The following is a 16,810-nucleotide window of genomic DNA, read 5'->3' on the forward strand; positions in this document are numbered from 1 at the left end:
TTTTCATATGATTATGATTTCAAATGTGTGAAATTCGATCTCTATAATATTACAAATAAATCATCCACTGGCTGAAAATGATGACCATCCCAATATACACAATTTCTTTATGTAATTTTCTTTTTGCAATTTATCTTTCTTTTCCTCTACAACTTTTATCTCTCTTTTATTTCTTTTATTTTTATAGATTAGTCTACCCATGTTATTTCTAATGTGTTAAAGTCAAGCAGAGAATCCTACACTTCATTTAATTTACGAAGCTATAATCCTTCTATGATAGGGACTTAGTTTTTAATTATAGTTTCTCAAAATAGATAACAAAATTAATCTATAAGTATTTGATTGATCAACAATTAAATTTTAAAGATGATTTTTGAATGATTTTTTTAGAAAATTTGTGATATTTAATAGTCAAATTAGACAGAATATGATGGAAGAGGTGTCGATCAAAATACTTTATAGTTTAAGGGTGAAAATCAGGGGGAGGGGGTGTCCTTCAAATTTCAAAAAGTCAAAACTCAAAAGTCATAATTACTAGTTTTCGTAAGATATTTTCTTGAGAGTATTATTAAACTATGAAAAAAAAAACATACGTTATTTTTGCAAACTACATTTTTCTAAGAGATGAAGCCTTCTTTTCATCTCGCCCTGAATTCTCTTGAATAAGGTAATGCTTAAATTAGGAGTGAGAATCAAAATACAATATGCAAAACAAGCCCCTCATCGTACTAAGAGGACGCTCCAATGCTTAAATTATGACAGAAAACTGAAGGGAGTGGATTGTCTCGCCTCCATATGTGTTCCCTTTGCTAGTATTTATACACAAGGGACGTGCTTTTAATGGCGGTTGTTGAAGGTTCAGGGGACATTCAACACATTTAATTTTACGAAGCCCGTCCATGATGACCTGAGACCTGTTCTTTGTAGGTGTTAAAGGGAGACACAATCTTTGGAATAGCGAAAATTGCATGCTGCGAGAGCCCGCGTATTCCTCATGGTTTCAGCCCTTCGTGAAGGGGACACCTTGGGTCCGAGCTGGGGACATTATATTGTTGATGTGCTGACCACGAAGTCTTAGGCTTGTTCCTTAATGAGCAGCCTGTCTTAGCCTTCACTATGTCTGGCCCAGTTTATCTGAAGCTACCATACCTGGGTTTTTTTTCTTAATGTTCATGGCCCTGGCCCCCTTTTGGTGTATCATTGTCGAGGCCCATTTCATAAATCATCCCTTTTTTGTTGACAGATCTGTAATCCATGCATGAAAAATGCACATGTTCAGTTCCATTTATTGTCGCCTGTCGATACCCTGTTTCTTCTCAGTTCAATAATTACTAATTGGCAGTAAAATATTCACTTTTCATCATCAACCCAGATTAGTTTATGAACATGAGATTCAGACAATTGTGTGTACCCACCCTGATGGAAATTTTCAAGGACTGTTTGCGAGGAACATAATTTACAGTCAAGTCAGCACGGAAGCAGTGAATAATTTTTACTCGAAACGGGGTATATGAAGATGAACATGAACTCATGAAGAGACAAGCGACAAGAACAGTATAAATCGAAGTTCATTTTTGTGCTCGGCAAAACTATCACGATCATGAACCCAAAAATAAAATAAAATAAAAATCACGATCCAGACAGCTGGCCTACAATCAGCTTGTCCTACTGGGTGCTGCCGTGAATTTAAAAAGGAGAAACCGAGTAGCAGACTCAAGAGTCTCTCAGATTGCTAAGAAGTTCAAGTATATTGAATCTTTCGATTTCTGGCATCAAATCTTTGCCGAGATACAGATACTACATTTCTGTTGAGTTCTCAATCAGTTCTGACCACTTAATTAATGTTACAACAACCCGCGTAGAACACCAGAAGTACAATTCTGTCTACAAGCAGTCAATAGACTCAGAATTCCAGATACAACAGTTCTCAGTAAAACATCAAGTTGTCTAAAATCATATGGAGTTAATGTTGCAATGGCTTTGAACCAAGTGTGAAATATGGTACAGTCAACCTAAAATTTTTCTATAAGAATGGTAAATTGAACTCCAAACAAACATTGCTTTCCCGCTTGACTCTGGTACCCTGGCTATGCTAAGCCTTCGCTTCTGTTGCAGCATGAAGTAGCTCGTCTGGAGTAGCAGCGGGGTCCAGATCCCAGCACTTTCCTGGCAAATTACTAGCTTCTCCTTCAAGTGACCAAGAAGGCACCTGGTGAGAAAAGCGTACCATCTCTCTTCTTGGAATCCATCTCATGGCATCCTTGCCTGCGTTCCTTTGGTATACTGTTTTGAAACCAGCTAACTTGTTCAGAGTAGCAACACAAACTCCAAGCTCTTCAGAGTAATTATCAAGGACCTCTACCATCTCATACTGGTGCCTCACATCATCTGGGGTTGATATGTTCCAATCAGGTGACCAGTTTCGATAAACAGCCCAAACATCTCCACTTTTGGGGTATATCCGAACACAGCCACCTCTACCAGCCTTTTCACCTTTCAAAACATGAGAGAAAATGTTCACTTGATCAACAACATCAGAATTCTGTGCTCTGAAGTGTCCACAAGATTTAGTAAACCCAGAATCTATCCAATTCACTGCCCCAAATTCACCATCAGTTTTAGAGTTCAAGTAAGTGATGAGAATCTTAAAGGGTTTAACTGAGACCACCTGGCGAATCAAACAGTATAGGCGAGGCATACCATCATCTTCATCATACAATGCCCATATTTGTTTTGGCTTGAAGCATTCCTCAGCTCTATCTTTGTCAAAATCATGGAAATCAGGATCAGGGACTGTTATCGAGATTGGCCCTATTTTGTTTGGCTTTGTTTGATGACCAGCAACATCTGAATTTGCTTGTTTAGGAGCCTCTCCTACCTCTGTGGATTGATCTTCCATGTTCTCTTTAACTGCTGCAGCTGAAGCTAATCTCATCTCCTCCAACTTCTTCCTGATGTCAGTCCTCGCCTTGTCAATCAACAACTTTCTAGCATCAAAAGCTGGAGCAATCGAGCTGTGTCTTGTTGGAACTTCAATTGGACTGGAAAGCTTGGCATCATGCTCAACATTTGTATATCCATTAGCTAATCCTACTTCAGGACCGGACTTAGGTTCTTTTTCTTCACACCCACTTCTAAAACCGGATCCAACAACAACCTTCCTTTTCTTATCAGGTCTACCAGTCTTGGAGCCTGAAGACTCGTTACAGCTTGCAGATACATCAGAGTATATCTTTGCCGTGGCAGTTTTCATGGATCGCCTTCCATTGGCTGCTGGTTTAACCTTTGCTGCACTGGCACTTCCATTAGCCTGATAAACAGTATCGGCAGATAATGCACATGATCCATTGGGACCAACAACACTCCCTGGAGTTCCAGAGAATGAGCTCCATTGAAATGATAAATTTGAAACATGCTCGTACCCATGTCCAGTATGCAATCCTGAGACCCCATTTCCTGAGTACAAGGTAGAGGTGGTTGGGACATATGCAACCCCATCATATCCATGACTTCTATGCCCATTACCAGGGACATATGACCAAGGACAGTAGGGGAAAGAACCACTGACTGGAGCTGCCCCAGTTTCCACAGCAATGAAAGTACCCCGGCAGTTCTTACAAGAAAGTCTCTTATTCACATACTTCCGTAGATACTCATACTGAACTTTGCAAGAGGTGCAAACTGTCCAGAAAGTATCAAGTCCATGAGCAGTTGGTGAATTGGAACAATGGCTGTATCCTGTAACCCCAGCAGCATGAACTGAAGATAGGTTTGTCTGAACAACACAAGATGCCATCTTTTTGTTTCTCTTTATATCATAAGAGTTTTTCTTAAGACTATCTGACAACATAGTCCATGCTTCAGATACTAGTTTAAATGCTCCATCAGCTCCCACAGTTTTATTCTTATCAGGATGGAGCAACACGGCCATCTTTCGATACTGCCTTTTCACTGCATCTTTATCTGCAGAAGGCTTCAATCCAAGAACAGAGAAATAGTCAATTTCACCATTGCATTTGGCCTGAGATGCAATATAAACTTCAAAAGTGGCCACCATCTGAGATATACCCTCTAATCCAGGACACAAAGTTTTTGCCTTCAAAGCATAATTCTTTGCACCAGTAAAATCTCTTTCAGCAAATCGCTTCTCAGCAATCTCTTTTGCCATGACAGCCTCCTCTGTGTTTGGTTCCATCTGGAGCTTCAAATCAAACACAAAGCCAAAATCTTGAAGCAAGAGCTATGACCGACCCAATATGCCAAAAAACACAAGACACGCGATTCTCATGCATAACCACATCAGCTATCTGCACAAATTACTGTCAGAAACATTTAGCTCTTTATTATAGGTGTTAAGCTTCAAGGGAATGCCAAGTAATACCTCAAACAGACCAAGTAATATATGAATCCAAAGGATTGATTCTCAGGATCATTATAGATGCAGACACGATTTGTTGGAATTTCAATTCTCAGAAGATTCAATTCTCAAGAAATGAAAGGAAAGGAAAGGAAAGGAAAAAAAGATGTAAATCATAACCAAAAATGTCCAACATTCGAGCTCACTTAAATTAAAAAATTTATAATCCAAATCAAAAGGTTCAAAGAAATGATAATTACTCGTTCTCTTCACTCTTTCCGCAATGAAACAAAAATAAGAAGAAAAAAGATAGAAACTTTGCATTAAATTTCTTCAATTTTCTCAGTAACCAAACAGTCCCAGTTCCGAAATCGAAACCCATTTCATTACACAGCTCCCAAACCAAAATCCCAGTTCAAAACCAAAAGCCAGAAGCAGAAACTTTAGCTCAAATTCCCCAAATCAACCCCAAGTTCCACTACTTAATATCTGAAACAAATGCACATAGATCGAACCTCAATTAACCTCAGAATATCAATAATCAACTCTAAATCCTTAATTAATAACAAAATTACAAACTCAGTTACAAATAATTTAAAGTAAATAAACAAATGAAAATATATATATATATATATATATATATATATATATATAAAGAAACTCAACTGAGATTTAAGCAAGGAATGGGAAATGAAGCGAGAGCCAGATCGACACGTGTATTTGAGAGCTCGGGCAAATCAAGATAGTGACCTGATTTTTTTGAGAATTTCAGTGTACTATTAGGATTACCTCTCGCACACAAAAGCACAAAGTTACTCACTAAGGATTATTTATTTATTATTTTTGGAAGCTAACAAGTACAAAGTGGTAAGAGATTTAGGGTTTTTAAGGGATTTGTGAAATTGGGTGAACAATTCAGGTCGGATTTGGGTGAGTCGGCGGCGAGGAGAAGGGAGGTTCCCGCTAATCGCCGATCAGAAATGAGAGAAAATTAATAAATAAAAGGAAAATGATAATTTTCAGTGGAAGTAAAAGGTTAATACTATTTAATGTTGGATATTGCTATAGTGCGCATGAGTGCGTATTGTACGTATTGCCCTTTTTTTTTGTTTTTGGAATATACTAGATTGGTATTTAGTGGTGCGCCTGAGTTAGATCAAATTTTTTTTAACATGTAAAAATATATTTAGATAAAATAAAAAATGAGTATAAACCTTGATGATAGGATAAAAAAAAAATAATAACTAAAATAAATAATATTAAGTCACATCAAGGTCAAGTTAGGTTAACACACAAAACATGTAACTTAGCATATAAAATATAAGTAAATCCGGTTCAATCATTTAAACTCGTGACCCGAAAGATTAATAAAATCCTAATAAGTAAAATAGCAAGGGATAAACTTGAAAAAAAATTTCAATAAAAAAAAAAAGATAAATAATAATAAAAAATAATAATAACTAAATCTGATAAAAAATAAAATAAACTAAAATATTAAAGGAAACAATTGAAAAAATAATTCAATTAAAAGAATAAAATAAAATATTAAGGAAAGTAATTAAAAATATAATTTAATTAAGAAAATTATTAAAAAAAAACATCTTAATAATCAAAACAATTGTTCTTGAAATTTTATTGTGCTGATGAAATGAAAAAATTGTAAATACCTTGCCCGCTAGCAAACTCATTTTTTTCTGAGGGTATATAAGTTATTAAACTTTACACAGAACAATAAAAAGATCACTTTACCATTGTTTTCAAGGTTATTTGTGTTTTCTTGTCAAGGATAAAATTATAATTTTATTGTTTTAATCTGTAATAATTACGAGTGTACAACAACAATAAAAACAATATCGTAAATGTTCTGCCCTTTTAATTTGTTTTTTTTTTTTTTTTTTGTTAGGGTAGGGTTTGGTGATGGGTATATATGGAATTAGGTCATGGTTTCATTCTACTTTTGCTTTTAAAATATTCCTGTAATTTACTTTATTTGATTGTGGAGTAAAAAGGCAAGTTACACTTTCTTTCTTTTCTTGCTTCACATGAGATAATCAAAATAAAATCCTGACTTGGAAATTTTTTTCATCTGTTTAATCCTTACTCATTGTCTCTAAAAAAAAAAAGGGAAAATAATCAAGGAAGTTCTAATGTGAAATTTGTAGTGATCCATATATAATGTTGAGTAACCCAATAGTTTTTTGGAGTTGTTTGGAAATGTGGTTGTGGTTGTGGTTGTTTTTCAAAGTGTTTATCGTATAGAAATGCATTAAAATGATATTTTTTTATTTTTAAAAATTAATTTTGAGATCAACGCATCAAAACAATTCAAAACATATAAAAAAAATAATAATTTTTAGCTAAAAAAATTAATTTTTTTTAAAATACATGTACAATCTTGTTTCAAAATGCTTTCTTCTAAGAAAAACAAATCAGGAGAGGGATGGGAGAATCATTATAGCTCATGGAATTTTCTGATGCAATCATGTTGCTGGGTATTACACCCACCATTTTCCCTATTTTAGAGATTTAATATATTTTTGTGGATGGAATTTTAGGTATTAAAAGCATTATGTTAGTAGTTATTAAATATAGTATTTTATATGGAATTTTAGGTATTAAGAGTATTTTATTAGTAGCTATTAAATATAGTATATTATCTTTAAAAAACTCTCCAAATTGCAAAAAACACCTACATCACACAAGGAAAGGATTGATTTTTGTTTTCTTACGTGACATTTAGCCTCTTATATAAATAATATTGTACTACTATATTTATAGTTGAAAAATAATTCTAGTACTTTAAGAGTACTTACTAAGAACTGCAAAAAAAATGATCGAATTGTTAAAAAAAACTTATTAAACTAATTAAAATTTTTAAAAAATAAAGAGATTTGTTTTTGATTTTATAAAATTAAAATAAAAAAAACCAAAACGAACTAAACTGAACCCAAACCGAAAAAAAATCAAGCTAAAATCAAGTCAAATCAAAAAAACTGAGTAGAAACCATACACTTAAATTAAGTCATGTATGCTAATTAATAATCACAATAAATTGATATGATTTTAATTGATTTATGGAAATATAAACAATATACAAATTTTGAAAAAAATATTATATTTATTTTAAAGTTGATATGATTTTAAATATTTTAGGAAAATAAAAACAAAATATAAAAATAGAAATAAAAATCATATCAATTTTAATGTGATATATTATATATTACTTTAGAAAAATTTCCAACATGCAAAAAAGATCTACTTCGTAAAGGAAAGGATTTATTTATTTATTTACATGACATTTAGACTCTTATATATAAATATTGGATGTTACACTCCATACAAGAAAATATTTGGTTTTTTGTTTTTTTTTGTATATGACATAGCCTTATTATCTTTTTTTATACTAATTATTATAGCATAGCATCAAGTAAATTCAATTTTATATCTAAGTTCTAATCAAGAAATAGACTCAAACATTTTGTCTCTCTTATTGTAATATTTCTAAATTATTCCTAACAGTGAGTTATTAACACTTTATTTTGAATATCAAAACTCTATAAATACTTTAAAATAGGCCCATAAAAACCAATAATATTAAAATTAAAAAAATAAATGAAAAATTATTAAACTGTTAAATTGAGTCCTTGATTTTATATTTATATAAAAAATCGTTGATTATTTATTCTCTTATATTATTTTAACTTGTTTATACAAAAACAATTTATAATTTGTTGTTATTTCTTTTCACAACGCTACTAATTTTAAAAGTTGCATTATTTGTAATGATAGAGAGAACATAAAATTATTATTAAAATGTTATCTAATAATTTAATTTTTAAATTAAAATAATTTTTTTGATTAAAATTAAATATAAAATAGTGATGTAGTTATTCAAACATTAGTCAAAATAGTTTTTATTTAAAAAGATATGATAGAATATTGATATAAAAAAATATATTTTTAGTTTCAGTCAATAACTTATTTTTTTAGGTTGAGATTATTATTTAATATTAAAAGATTTTATTCATGACCATATTTTGATTTTTTTTCTACATATAATTAAAATTCAAAAGTTAATAAAATTATATCAAAATTAGAAAATTGTTAAATTAGATTTTTTTTTTAAGGGTCTCTTAGTTATTGTACTATGTTACCTTTGACTCCTTTGATAAAATAATTTATACCTTTCAATTTTTTTTGTAAAAAAAAAAAAATCAACGCTGTTAAACAATCAAAAGTTAGCATTCATATTTTATATCAGTCTCACATATAATTAAATGAACTTTTCAAAATAAAATAAAAATGTAAAAAACATTTATATTTTTAGCTAAAAACAAGTTTAAATTTCCATAATTATTAGCTAAAAACATTTTCAAAGTACACATTTATTTGAGAAAATGGTTGTTATTTTTGTTTAATTTTAAAGTTTTGAAACTAGTTTAAAAAATAAAGATACACGAAGTAGCAATTGAAAACATTAAAAGAGAAACACAAATTTTGAATGAAATTTTTTAATAAATAAAAGTTATATTTTTTTTTATATTTTAAAAGTATTTTTTAAAAAATTTAAATTTATTTTATTTTTTATTTTAAATTAATATATTTTTTAATATTTTTAAATTATTTTAAGTTACTATATCAAAGTTCAAAAAAAATATTAAAAATAACTGTAATTACATTCTCCTAAAAACAAGAAGGATCTTTAAAACCTTACTTTCCTCTCAGAACACGCAACTGTAAGAAAATCCTCTCTGTGGGCCTTTTATTTTGCTCAGTCTTATCTTGGATCCTTAATTTTGTGTCGGTGTAAATTACGATACGAACCCGATGGATCGCTGTCCTCTGTCCCATTTCAAATTTATGCAATGGTCCCCTCCAATAATAACTTCCCTAGCTTTTCAGTTCAAAATATATTATATTCAATTCGTAAGACAAAATTATCACAAAACTTTATTAACATCAATTTTAAATAGATTATGTGATTCTTTATTTTTTTTCTTTATCTTAAAATAATTGTCTCCAAGGCGAGTATATATATATATATATATATATATATATATTGTTAAAACTTAAGAGACGTACAGTGAAAAATGTGGTTTTTAATAAAAGAAAATGTGAATAAAGAAAAATCATGCTATATAGCATAACAATTTTAATGCATATAAAAAATCAAACATAATAATCTATTTTAGATTAAAAAAAAAAGAGAAAAAGAAGAAGGCTATTAACGAGACGCTATCGGGTGGCACATCTAACACCCGTATAGTATCGAACACGGTCTTCTAGGGCAATGTTCGTTACTCCTCACCATTCCATTACGGTGGTGAGACACGTGTTTTTTGATGGCTCGTGGAGGAACTTCAGTAATGAGTTTTTTCATTCCACCTTTTTTTCCCTCTTTCCTGTTAAAAATTTGTGTTGATAATTACAAAAAAAATAATTAAAATCTAGCTATTTGTTTGTTAAGTTAAATTAAGTTGTTTTTTTTTTATTGTAATTTATTTGATTTTGAATTATTTATTAAGTTAATTTTTTTTTTAATTATATCCCTTTATATTTTATTTTTATATCAGGTTTTGTCCTCATTCTTTTACTTGCAATGTATTTAGTCTTTGATCATTTATTAAGTTAATTGTTTTTTAATTTCATCCATTTACACTTTGTTTTTATATTAGATTTGTTTCTCATTCTTTTAAGTGTGATATTTTGAATCCTTTTTTGAATTAATTTATCTTTGGATTTCAGCTCTTAATATTTTATTGTTATATCAAATATGATCCTTATTTTTTTATTGTTATTTTTAGTTGTTCTTATCTTTTTATTAAGTAAAATTGTTTTTCAATTTCATCCCTTATAATTTGAATTTATTTTTTTGTGTCAAATTTGGTTCTTTTTTTTTTCAAATCTCTATTTTTTAACTTGTTTTTTCATGTTTATCTCTAATTATTTTGATTGGTTTAAAATTTTACATTATTATTTTTTCATGTTTGTCTTTTACGTTGTGATCCGGTGTTATGATCTGTGTCATAAATTTTGAAGGCCGGGTTGGCTTCAGTCATTTTTAATTACTTTTAACCATTTATCCATCATCATTAAATTCATTGGGAATTGTTTTTTTTTTAATTTTATATTTTTTTTATGAATTTGATTTTTTCTTTTTATTTTGCCCTTCAATTCAATATATATTTTTTTGATATTTAAGGTTTGACTCTCAATATTTTAATTTCTAATTTTGATTCGTAGTCTTTTTATCTAATTTTAATTTATTTTCAATTTCATCCTTGAATCCATTATCTTGATTTTTTATTTTTAAAAAACTTGGTCCTCATTCTCATTCTCTTGATTTTTATTTTTTATTTTCAATTCATTTGTTAATTTGAAATGTTTTTTCAATTTTGAATTTCAATTCAAAATTTTAGTTTATCCTCTCATTTTTTTTTTCAAATGAGGTTCTTATTCTTTTAATTATTATTTTTTATCTTTTAATTTTTGTTCATTATTCAACATTTTATTTATTGAGATTTAGTCTCATTGCCTTTTCCCTTTGTTTCTACTCAATAGTCAATCTAGGATAATTATTGAGTCACAAGTCGAGTGGATTGGCTCGAGTTAGCCCAAGTCATCCAAATCCTTTCGTGTTTATAAAAAAAATTAAAATGATATCATTTTTTTAAAAAATAGTGAATGGTTTTTTACCATTTTTGACAGGATTTTTCCCAGGTTAACCAAAACATGAGTGAATCCAGGTTTTTTTTATCGTATTACAATGAATCAATCCCCCTCTCCCCCATTTCTTTTGAAACTCAGGTCGGTCTAAGCCAAAAATTACTTAGGACACGGGTCAACCCATTGGGTAAAGCTAAGTTTTTAAATAGTTGCTTTTCAAATGCAGTTCTTCCAATTTAATCACTACCTTAAATTAGAGATTTGAAAAGTTAACATTGTTTTTTTTTTTTTTAATTACATCCTTCAAAGTTGTTTATTTTTTAAAAAATAAACTTTGTTAATTTCTTCAGTTTTTTTTTTTCCAATCAGATTATACTTATCTTATGATCTAGGTGAGAGGTTTATCCGAGTGATCCAGGTTTTGTAGAAGTCAATTTTTTTTTTTTTATCTTTTTTTTACTTTGTTCTTCAAATTTTGATTCTTTTTAAAATTAAACTTTGTTTATATATATATATATATATATTGGATTATCATGTCCGCATGATACTATTCGTGAGTTTTGATAATCTCACTTTATTTAACTGTTATTTTGTTTTTTAATATTTTTATTCATTAATTTTTTTTCCTGATTTCATCATTATTATTATATCAAGTAGCTGATTTTTTTTTTCATTCTTTAAAATATAATGATAGCACTTTAACATTGCTGCAAATAAATTAGATCGCCATCGGTCATCAATATAGTTTAATACTAAATGGAATGCATCACTACTAAAATACTTATCTCTTTACTATACAAACACAGCCGTTCACATGTTATTCCATAAAATCTAGACTACACAGAAATTATTATTATTTTTTTAATGAATATTTTGGTCGAATGCTAATGTGTAGTATGCTAGCATATCCTAAAATCCCACTCTTCATTTTTTTTTATTGTGCGGGACTGACCACCATGAAATCGCTGTTGCTCAAGCACTAACCAATAAATCAAGCGAACAAGTCCAAGAAAAAAAGAAGTCAACAAATCAAACATTAACAGGCTTGCAGAGGAACATGAGAGACGATCCGGACGCATCCCCGCCACCACCGAGTCTCCCAAGTCTCTCATAATAATCAACACAGAACAGAGAGAGCGAGAGCTGGACCTCATCCCGCGTCCACACCCTCCTGACCCGGTCCGAGTCACCAGCAAGCCTCAATCGGCCCAGTCGACTCAGCACGGGCCGCACGCACACCATGTACAGCCTCTTGTAGCCACCGAGAGCCACGACGACGGGGCGGACGCCAGAGGAGGGAGGAGGGGAAACGTGGCGGAAGCACAGATGCTCCCAGAGAGAGTCGTTGCGGGCAATGGTGCACCAGAGACGGCAGACGCAGGCAGAAACACAGAGAGAGCGGCCGTCGAGTCGTTTCAGGATTTCCAAAAGAATGTCTACGTGGTCATTGATGCAGAACTTGGGTCTCTTCTCTTTAACATTGTCTTCCATTAATGATGATGAATACGCAATTCTTGCTTGGGTGGTGTAGGGTTTCAGTTTCAGCGGAGAGAAAGAGGGATGTAGTTTATAAGGAAATAAAAGATGACTGTTATTAATTCAGTGTGAGAGAGAGTCAAAGTGGGTTTAAATAGTAGTTGAGGTAAACCTAAACGTTCCCTTGCAACGTGAATTTGTTGAATTAGAGGAAGAAAAACGGGAGTAGGATGGTATCGATGGGAGAGGAGAAGGGGCCAAAGGAAAAGGTCCAAGGCAAAGGAACTGGAACCGATGCTTTGCCCCTCTCTCTCTTTTTTTTGAATAATATATTGTTTTGGAGTACTTAAAAGAGTATTTCTTGTTTGTTGTTTGCGTTGTTTTTGCTGTTGTTTTCATGTATCGAGACTTTGTCACAGAGCCGTTTGCCCGTTGTGAAATCACCAACTTGTGCGAGTACTGTTTACATTTCCACGCCCACAGTCTGTCTATACGGTGTGGTCTCTAGCTTAGCCTAAAGGCAACTCTATATTGGACGTAGCTTCCACCAAGGTAGTCAGCCATTTGAGTAGGGGATGCAGGAGGCCTCAATGCTGTCATTTTCAGTAATCTACAGCTGCCTGCGCACGCGATATACTGTGAATTATACTCTTATTACATGTCAAAAAAGAAAGAAACTTTCTAGCAATTTAGAACCACCACAATGGTGTTGCAGCCAGTTTAGCGACGAGTAATTACAGCCTCTAATGATTCAAATGATTAATTAAGGCATCTCGTGCGGCAGCCAGAGCAAAGTCAGAGCTTTCAGATGAGGATCTGGTTGTATCTACTTGATTGTCTTTTGTCACAGAAAGGAAACCCCAATTCCTTTGAGACAGAAAGCACATAATATAATATCATGAAGACAGAGGGTTGAGATTGACATTATAAAGGCCCTGTGGGGATGAGCAGTAGTTCCAGGCACCAGTAGCCCCACATATAATTTAGAGAGAAGATTCATCCTTCATAGGTTGTTTTGTTTTGTTTGTTTCGGATTTGCTACTCTTGCTGGGCCTCATCAACGCACATCAACTGATCTTGATCAGAAAGCAGTCCTCTGCCACCACGCCCTCTTTGTTTTTATTGATTTGCCTCAGCAAGGCTTGATAATTGCAAAATAACAAGACGAGACACGTGAAGTCCTCGCAAATTTCGTATTTTCATCGATTCACTCGACGACTATCATTTGTACTTTGTGGTTGTAAAGTATGTGCCACTTGCTACAAGGTCAACCTGTACAGAGAAAAAGCTCTCGCATTTCTATGGAGGAAAGGAGACTTAACCATGACATACGTTCTTTCACCTTCCTAAGCATCTATGCAGTGTACGATACCCACAACACCACACTCTCCTGCGTGCACATCGACAATTCACTGGAGACTGTGTTAAAATGGTTGTGTTTTGAACACAAGGCATGGTCAGGAGTTCATATTTCTCAACCTTCTAAAAACAAATCAGAAAAACTTTCTGCTCAGACTTACATGGATGTCATGTTTCTTTTTATAATGGAGCGGAGCAGATGTTTTCACTTGGCGTTAAGCGATCAGATCAAAGTAGCACCTGATCTTCAGGTACGCATAACAATAGTAAATGTATATTTTATAGGCAATAAGAACAAGGCAAAGAAACAAGTAGATAAAAGGTAAACAGAACAGGAACTCGAAATGCAAACAATGAAATTACAGCCAGCCCGCTCTAATGATGTCTCCTCTTCCCTAACTGCTCTCTTAGCTTGAAGTGAGTGATCAGGGAATCTAGAATCCTCATTTTTCACCCAAAACTTAGCCAGAAATGCTTGTATTTCTCCTTTCTCCTTCATGGGGTTGGGGGTTTTTGCGCTTTCCTTTGTTTTTTGGGGTGCTTTTGGAAGGAAACTTCTAATTCAAGCTCGCAAATGATCTTAGCACATACTGCCAGATATTATCTGATTAACTCTGACATCAATGTCTTTTTACCCATCTTGATCTTTTCATGTTGCATCTTGTAATTGGATTTTAAATTAGCACTAACCAGTTATCCACAGGTAGTGTTTGTTCACACACAAAAAAACTAGAACTAAAAATAAATAACAAAAATAACCCATGCATAATAAAAGAAAAAAAAAAGTGTTAGAAAAGGTCTTCAGTTTTTGGAAAGAAAACCAAGTTTATATATCTCCAAATACACATGGGGTTGTGACCTAGTGATTAAAGGGACTTGTTCCCTTCCTCCACACCAGGGTTCAAGCCCCACTTGTGTACGCCTGTCACCCCCGCGGTGCCTTACATGCTTACTGGGCTTGCATGATGTTCAGTGAGCCCGGGAATTAGTTGTGGTACGCGCAAGCTACCCCGAACACCCCGGGCTACCAAAAAAAAAAAAATATACACATGGTCCTCTCATGTCTTTTACTCTTTTTGAACAATTGCGTGGAAGTTTCATTGTAAACTTATTTTTAATATTACATATTATATAGATGATATAAGAATGTCAGGTTATTAACATCATCCTTTCCTTTTTAATTTTAGGAGGTAGAGATGGTGTCCAAATGTTAAATTGGTTCCAATATATATCCCTAGTAAAGAAATAATTAAATAAATAATAAAAATGAAGTATTATCCTACATGGCATCATCATAATGAAAAACAAAAATCTCCAAAATTATAAGAAAAAAGATAAACACCTAGAAATTCTTCAAATGCCTTGAGATTTAATATATATATTGGGACGTGTAGCAACAAATTCAAGAAGAAGTCTAAATACATTAAACTATGTTTCAAACATTGAATTAAGTTGAGATTTGACCTAAAGGCTCTATTACATTGTCATGAATTTTACCTGGGTTGGGTTTCATTACTCATGTCAACTCTAGCTCTTATATAAAAAATATTGTGTTATTTTTTTTAAAATTGATTATTTATAAACCCTGAGAAAAAAAAGAAAACAATAATAGTTTTGGTAGAAGATTTAATAAAAATTAGTCATATTTGGTAGAAAATCAAAGGGAAAGTCTAAACCTCGTGATAAATAGCATTATTTCCAACAACAAAAAAAATAAATTAAGAGGAAATTTTTTATTATCAAGGGTCAAAATTCCCATTTAACTAGCGTAAGAACTCAAAAAATTAAAAAATTACAAGAAAAATACCAATGGTTAGAGATTTGATAGAATAACAAGTATGATATTTAAATTAGTGGCATTGTCATGACTAGATGAAAAAAAATGTCTTCCCTCCTTTTTATTTAAGTTCGGCTATATCAATGGGAAAGGGAGAGGGTTATGAGAGTTTTTTTTTTATTTTTTTTTTATTTTTTTTTTTCAAATTAAATGAGATGAAATGGTGGTGGTCTTATGTAATTCCCATATATAAAAATAATTCTAGCTTGAAAATCTAGAGAAAATTTGAAGGATTTTGTGTTGTTAGAGAGAGAAAGCTTGGAAAGTGAAGGAATGATAGATTTTGGCCTCTTTCACCAAGAACTCATTAACTAGAGTTAGATTAGCAAAGGTAATGAGTTTAATTTCAATTCTTTTCTTGAATTAGGGGGGGGGGGGAGCCATAAAATTATAAATTGTAAGGTTTATGTAATTTTAAGTATGGAATTGATAGTTTGACTAAACCTTTGGTTGATTGGTGTAGGAAATTATGTAATAGGAAGTAAATTGAAGAAAACTGGAACCAATTATAGAGTTTGAGACATTAAAGTGGTCGTTTATGGTTGAGAATTTTAGGGGAATTGGGAATTTGACTATTGTGTTGATTATGATGTTTTAATGATGTTTAGAATGCTTAAGATGAGTTTTGAATACTATAATGTGGATTGCTAAAAGCTTAAGTTATTGTTTTTATATTTTGAAATGAAAAAAGTATGGAAAACTCATTAGATTTGTATATTTTGGATGTGATGATGTTGATTTATAGATTTAAGGTTACTGTGGTTCTTGTAAATGAGTTAGGGGCTGTTTGGGAATGCGGTTCAACCTGCGTTCCCAAAAAAGTTAATTTTTTTTTTGCTAAAATTGAGCGCGGTTTGTACTTTTTGGATCGTTTTGATGTGCTGATGTCAAAAATAATTTTTTAAAAATGAAAAAACATCATTGACATGTATTTCAGCACGAAAAGTTATTTAAAAAACAACCGCTATCACATTGCCAAACATGCTCTTAGTATATGATTGAACTATTGTTGATTTGGATTGAGAAGGTTGGGCATGTTCAAATGCCAATTATACGATAGTTTAAATCCAACACCCACCATGTGTTTTATAAAATGTTAGACATGAATTTTTGTT

General features: G+C 31.9%; 2 protein-coding genes across 4 annotated transcripts; both read right to left on the bottom strand.

Moving 5' to 3' along the window:
- Nucleotides 1–1,729: 1,729 nt before the first annotated feature.
- On the bottom strand, nt 1,730–5,370 carry LOC118047585 (uncharacterized). 3 transcript variants are annotated; one of them, XM_073404498.1, is made up of 2 exons: nt 5,024–5,370; nt 1,730–4,307 (listed from the first exon to the last, which is right to left on the bottom strand). In XM_073404498.1, the coding sequence occupies exon 2, from the start codon at nt 4,193–4,195 to the stop codon at nt 2,093–2,095; it is 2,103 nt and encodes a 700-aa protein (XP_073260599.1). In that variant the 5' UTR covers nt 4,196–4,307; nt 5,024–5,370; the 3' UTR covers nt 1,730–2,092. The 3 variants fall into 3 exon arrangements, with proteins under 3 accessions (XP_073260599.1, XP_034912849.1, XP_073260600.1); XM_035056958.2 differs by having other exon boundaries at nt 1,730–4,319; XM_073404499.1 differs by having other exon boundaries at nt 1,730–4,846.
- Nucleotides 5,371–11,754: 6,384 nt separating this feature from the next.
- On the bottom strand, nt 11,755–13,402 carry LOC118047509 (F-box protein SNE). Its single transcript, XM_035056853.2, has one exon. It carries the CDS (start codon nt 12,512–12,514, stop codon nt 12,053–12,055), a length of 462 nt encoding a protein of 153 aa, XP_034912744.1. The 5' UTR covers nt 12,515–13,402; the 3' UTR covers nt 11,755–12,052.
- Between the last annotated feature and the right edge of the window lie 3,408 nt (nt 13,403–16,810).

This window comes from Populus alba, chromosome 14 (genome assembly GCF_005239225.2).
Source record: "Populus alba chromosome 14, ASM523922v2, whole genome shotgun sequence".
NCBI lineage: Eukaryota > Viridiplantae > Streptophyta > Magnoliopsida > Malpighiales > Salicaceae > Populus > Populus alba.

Bases quoted from the DNA above. Each gene is read 5' to 3' on its own strand.
- LOC118047585 (XM_073404498.1), bottom strand. From the start codon at position 4,195: ATGGAACCAAACACAGAGGAGGCTGTCATGGCAAAAGAGATTGCTGAG.
- LOC118047509 (XM_035056853.2), bottom strand. From the start codon at position 12,514: ATGGAAGACAATGTTAAAGAGAAGAGACCCAAGTTCTGCATCAATGAC.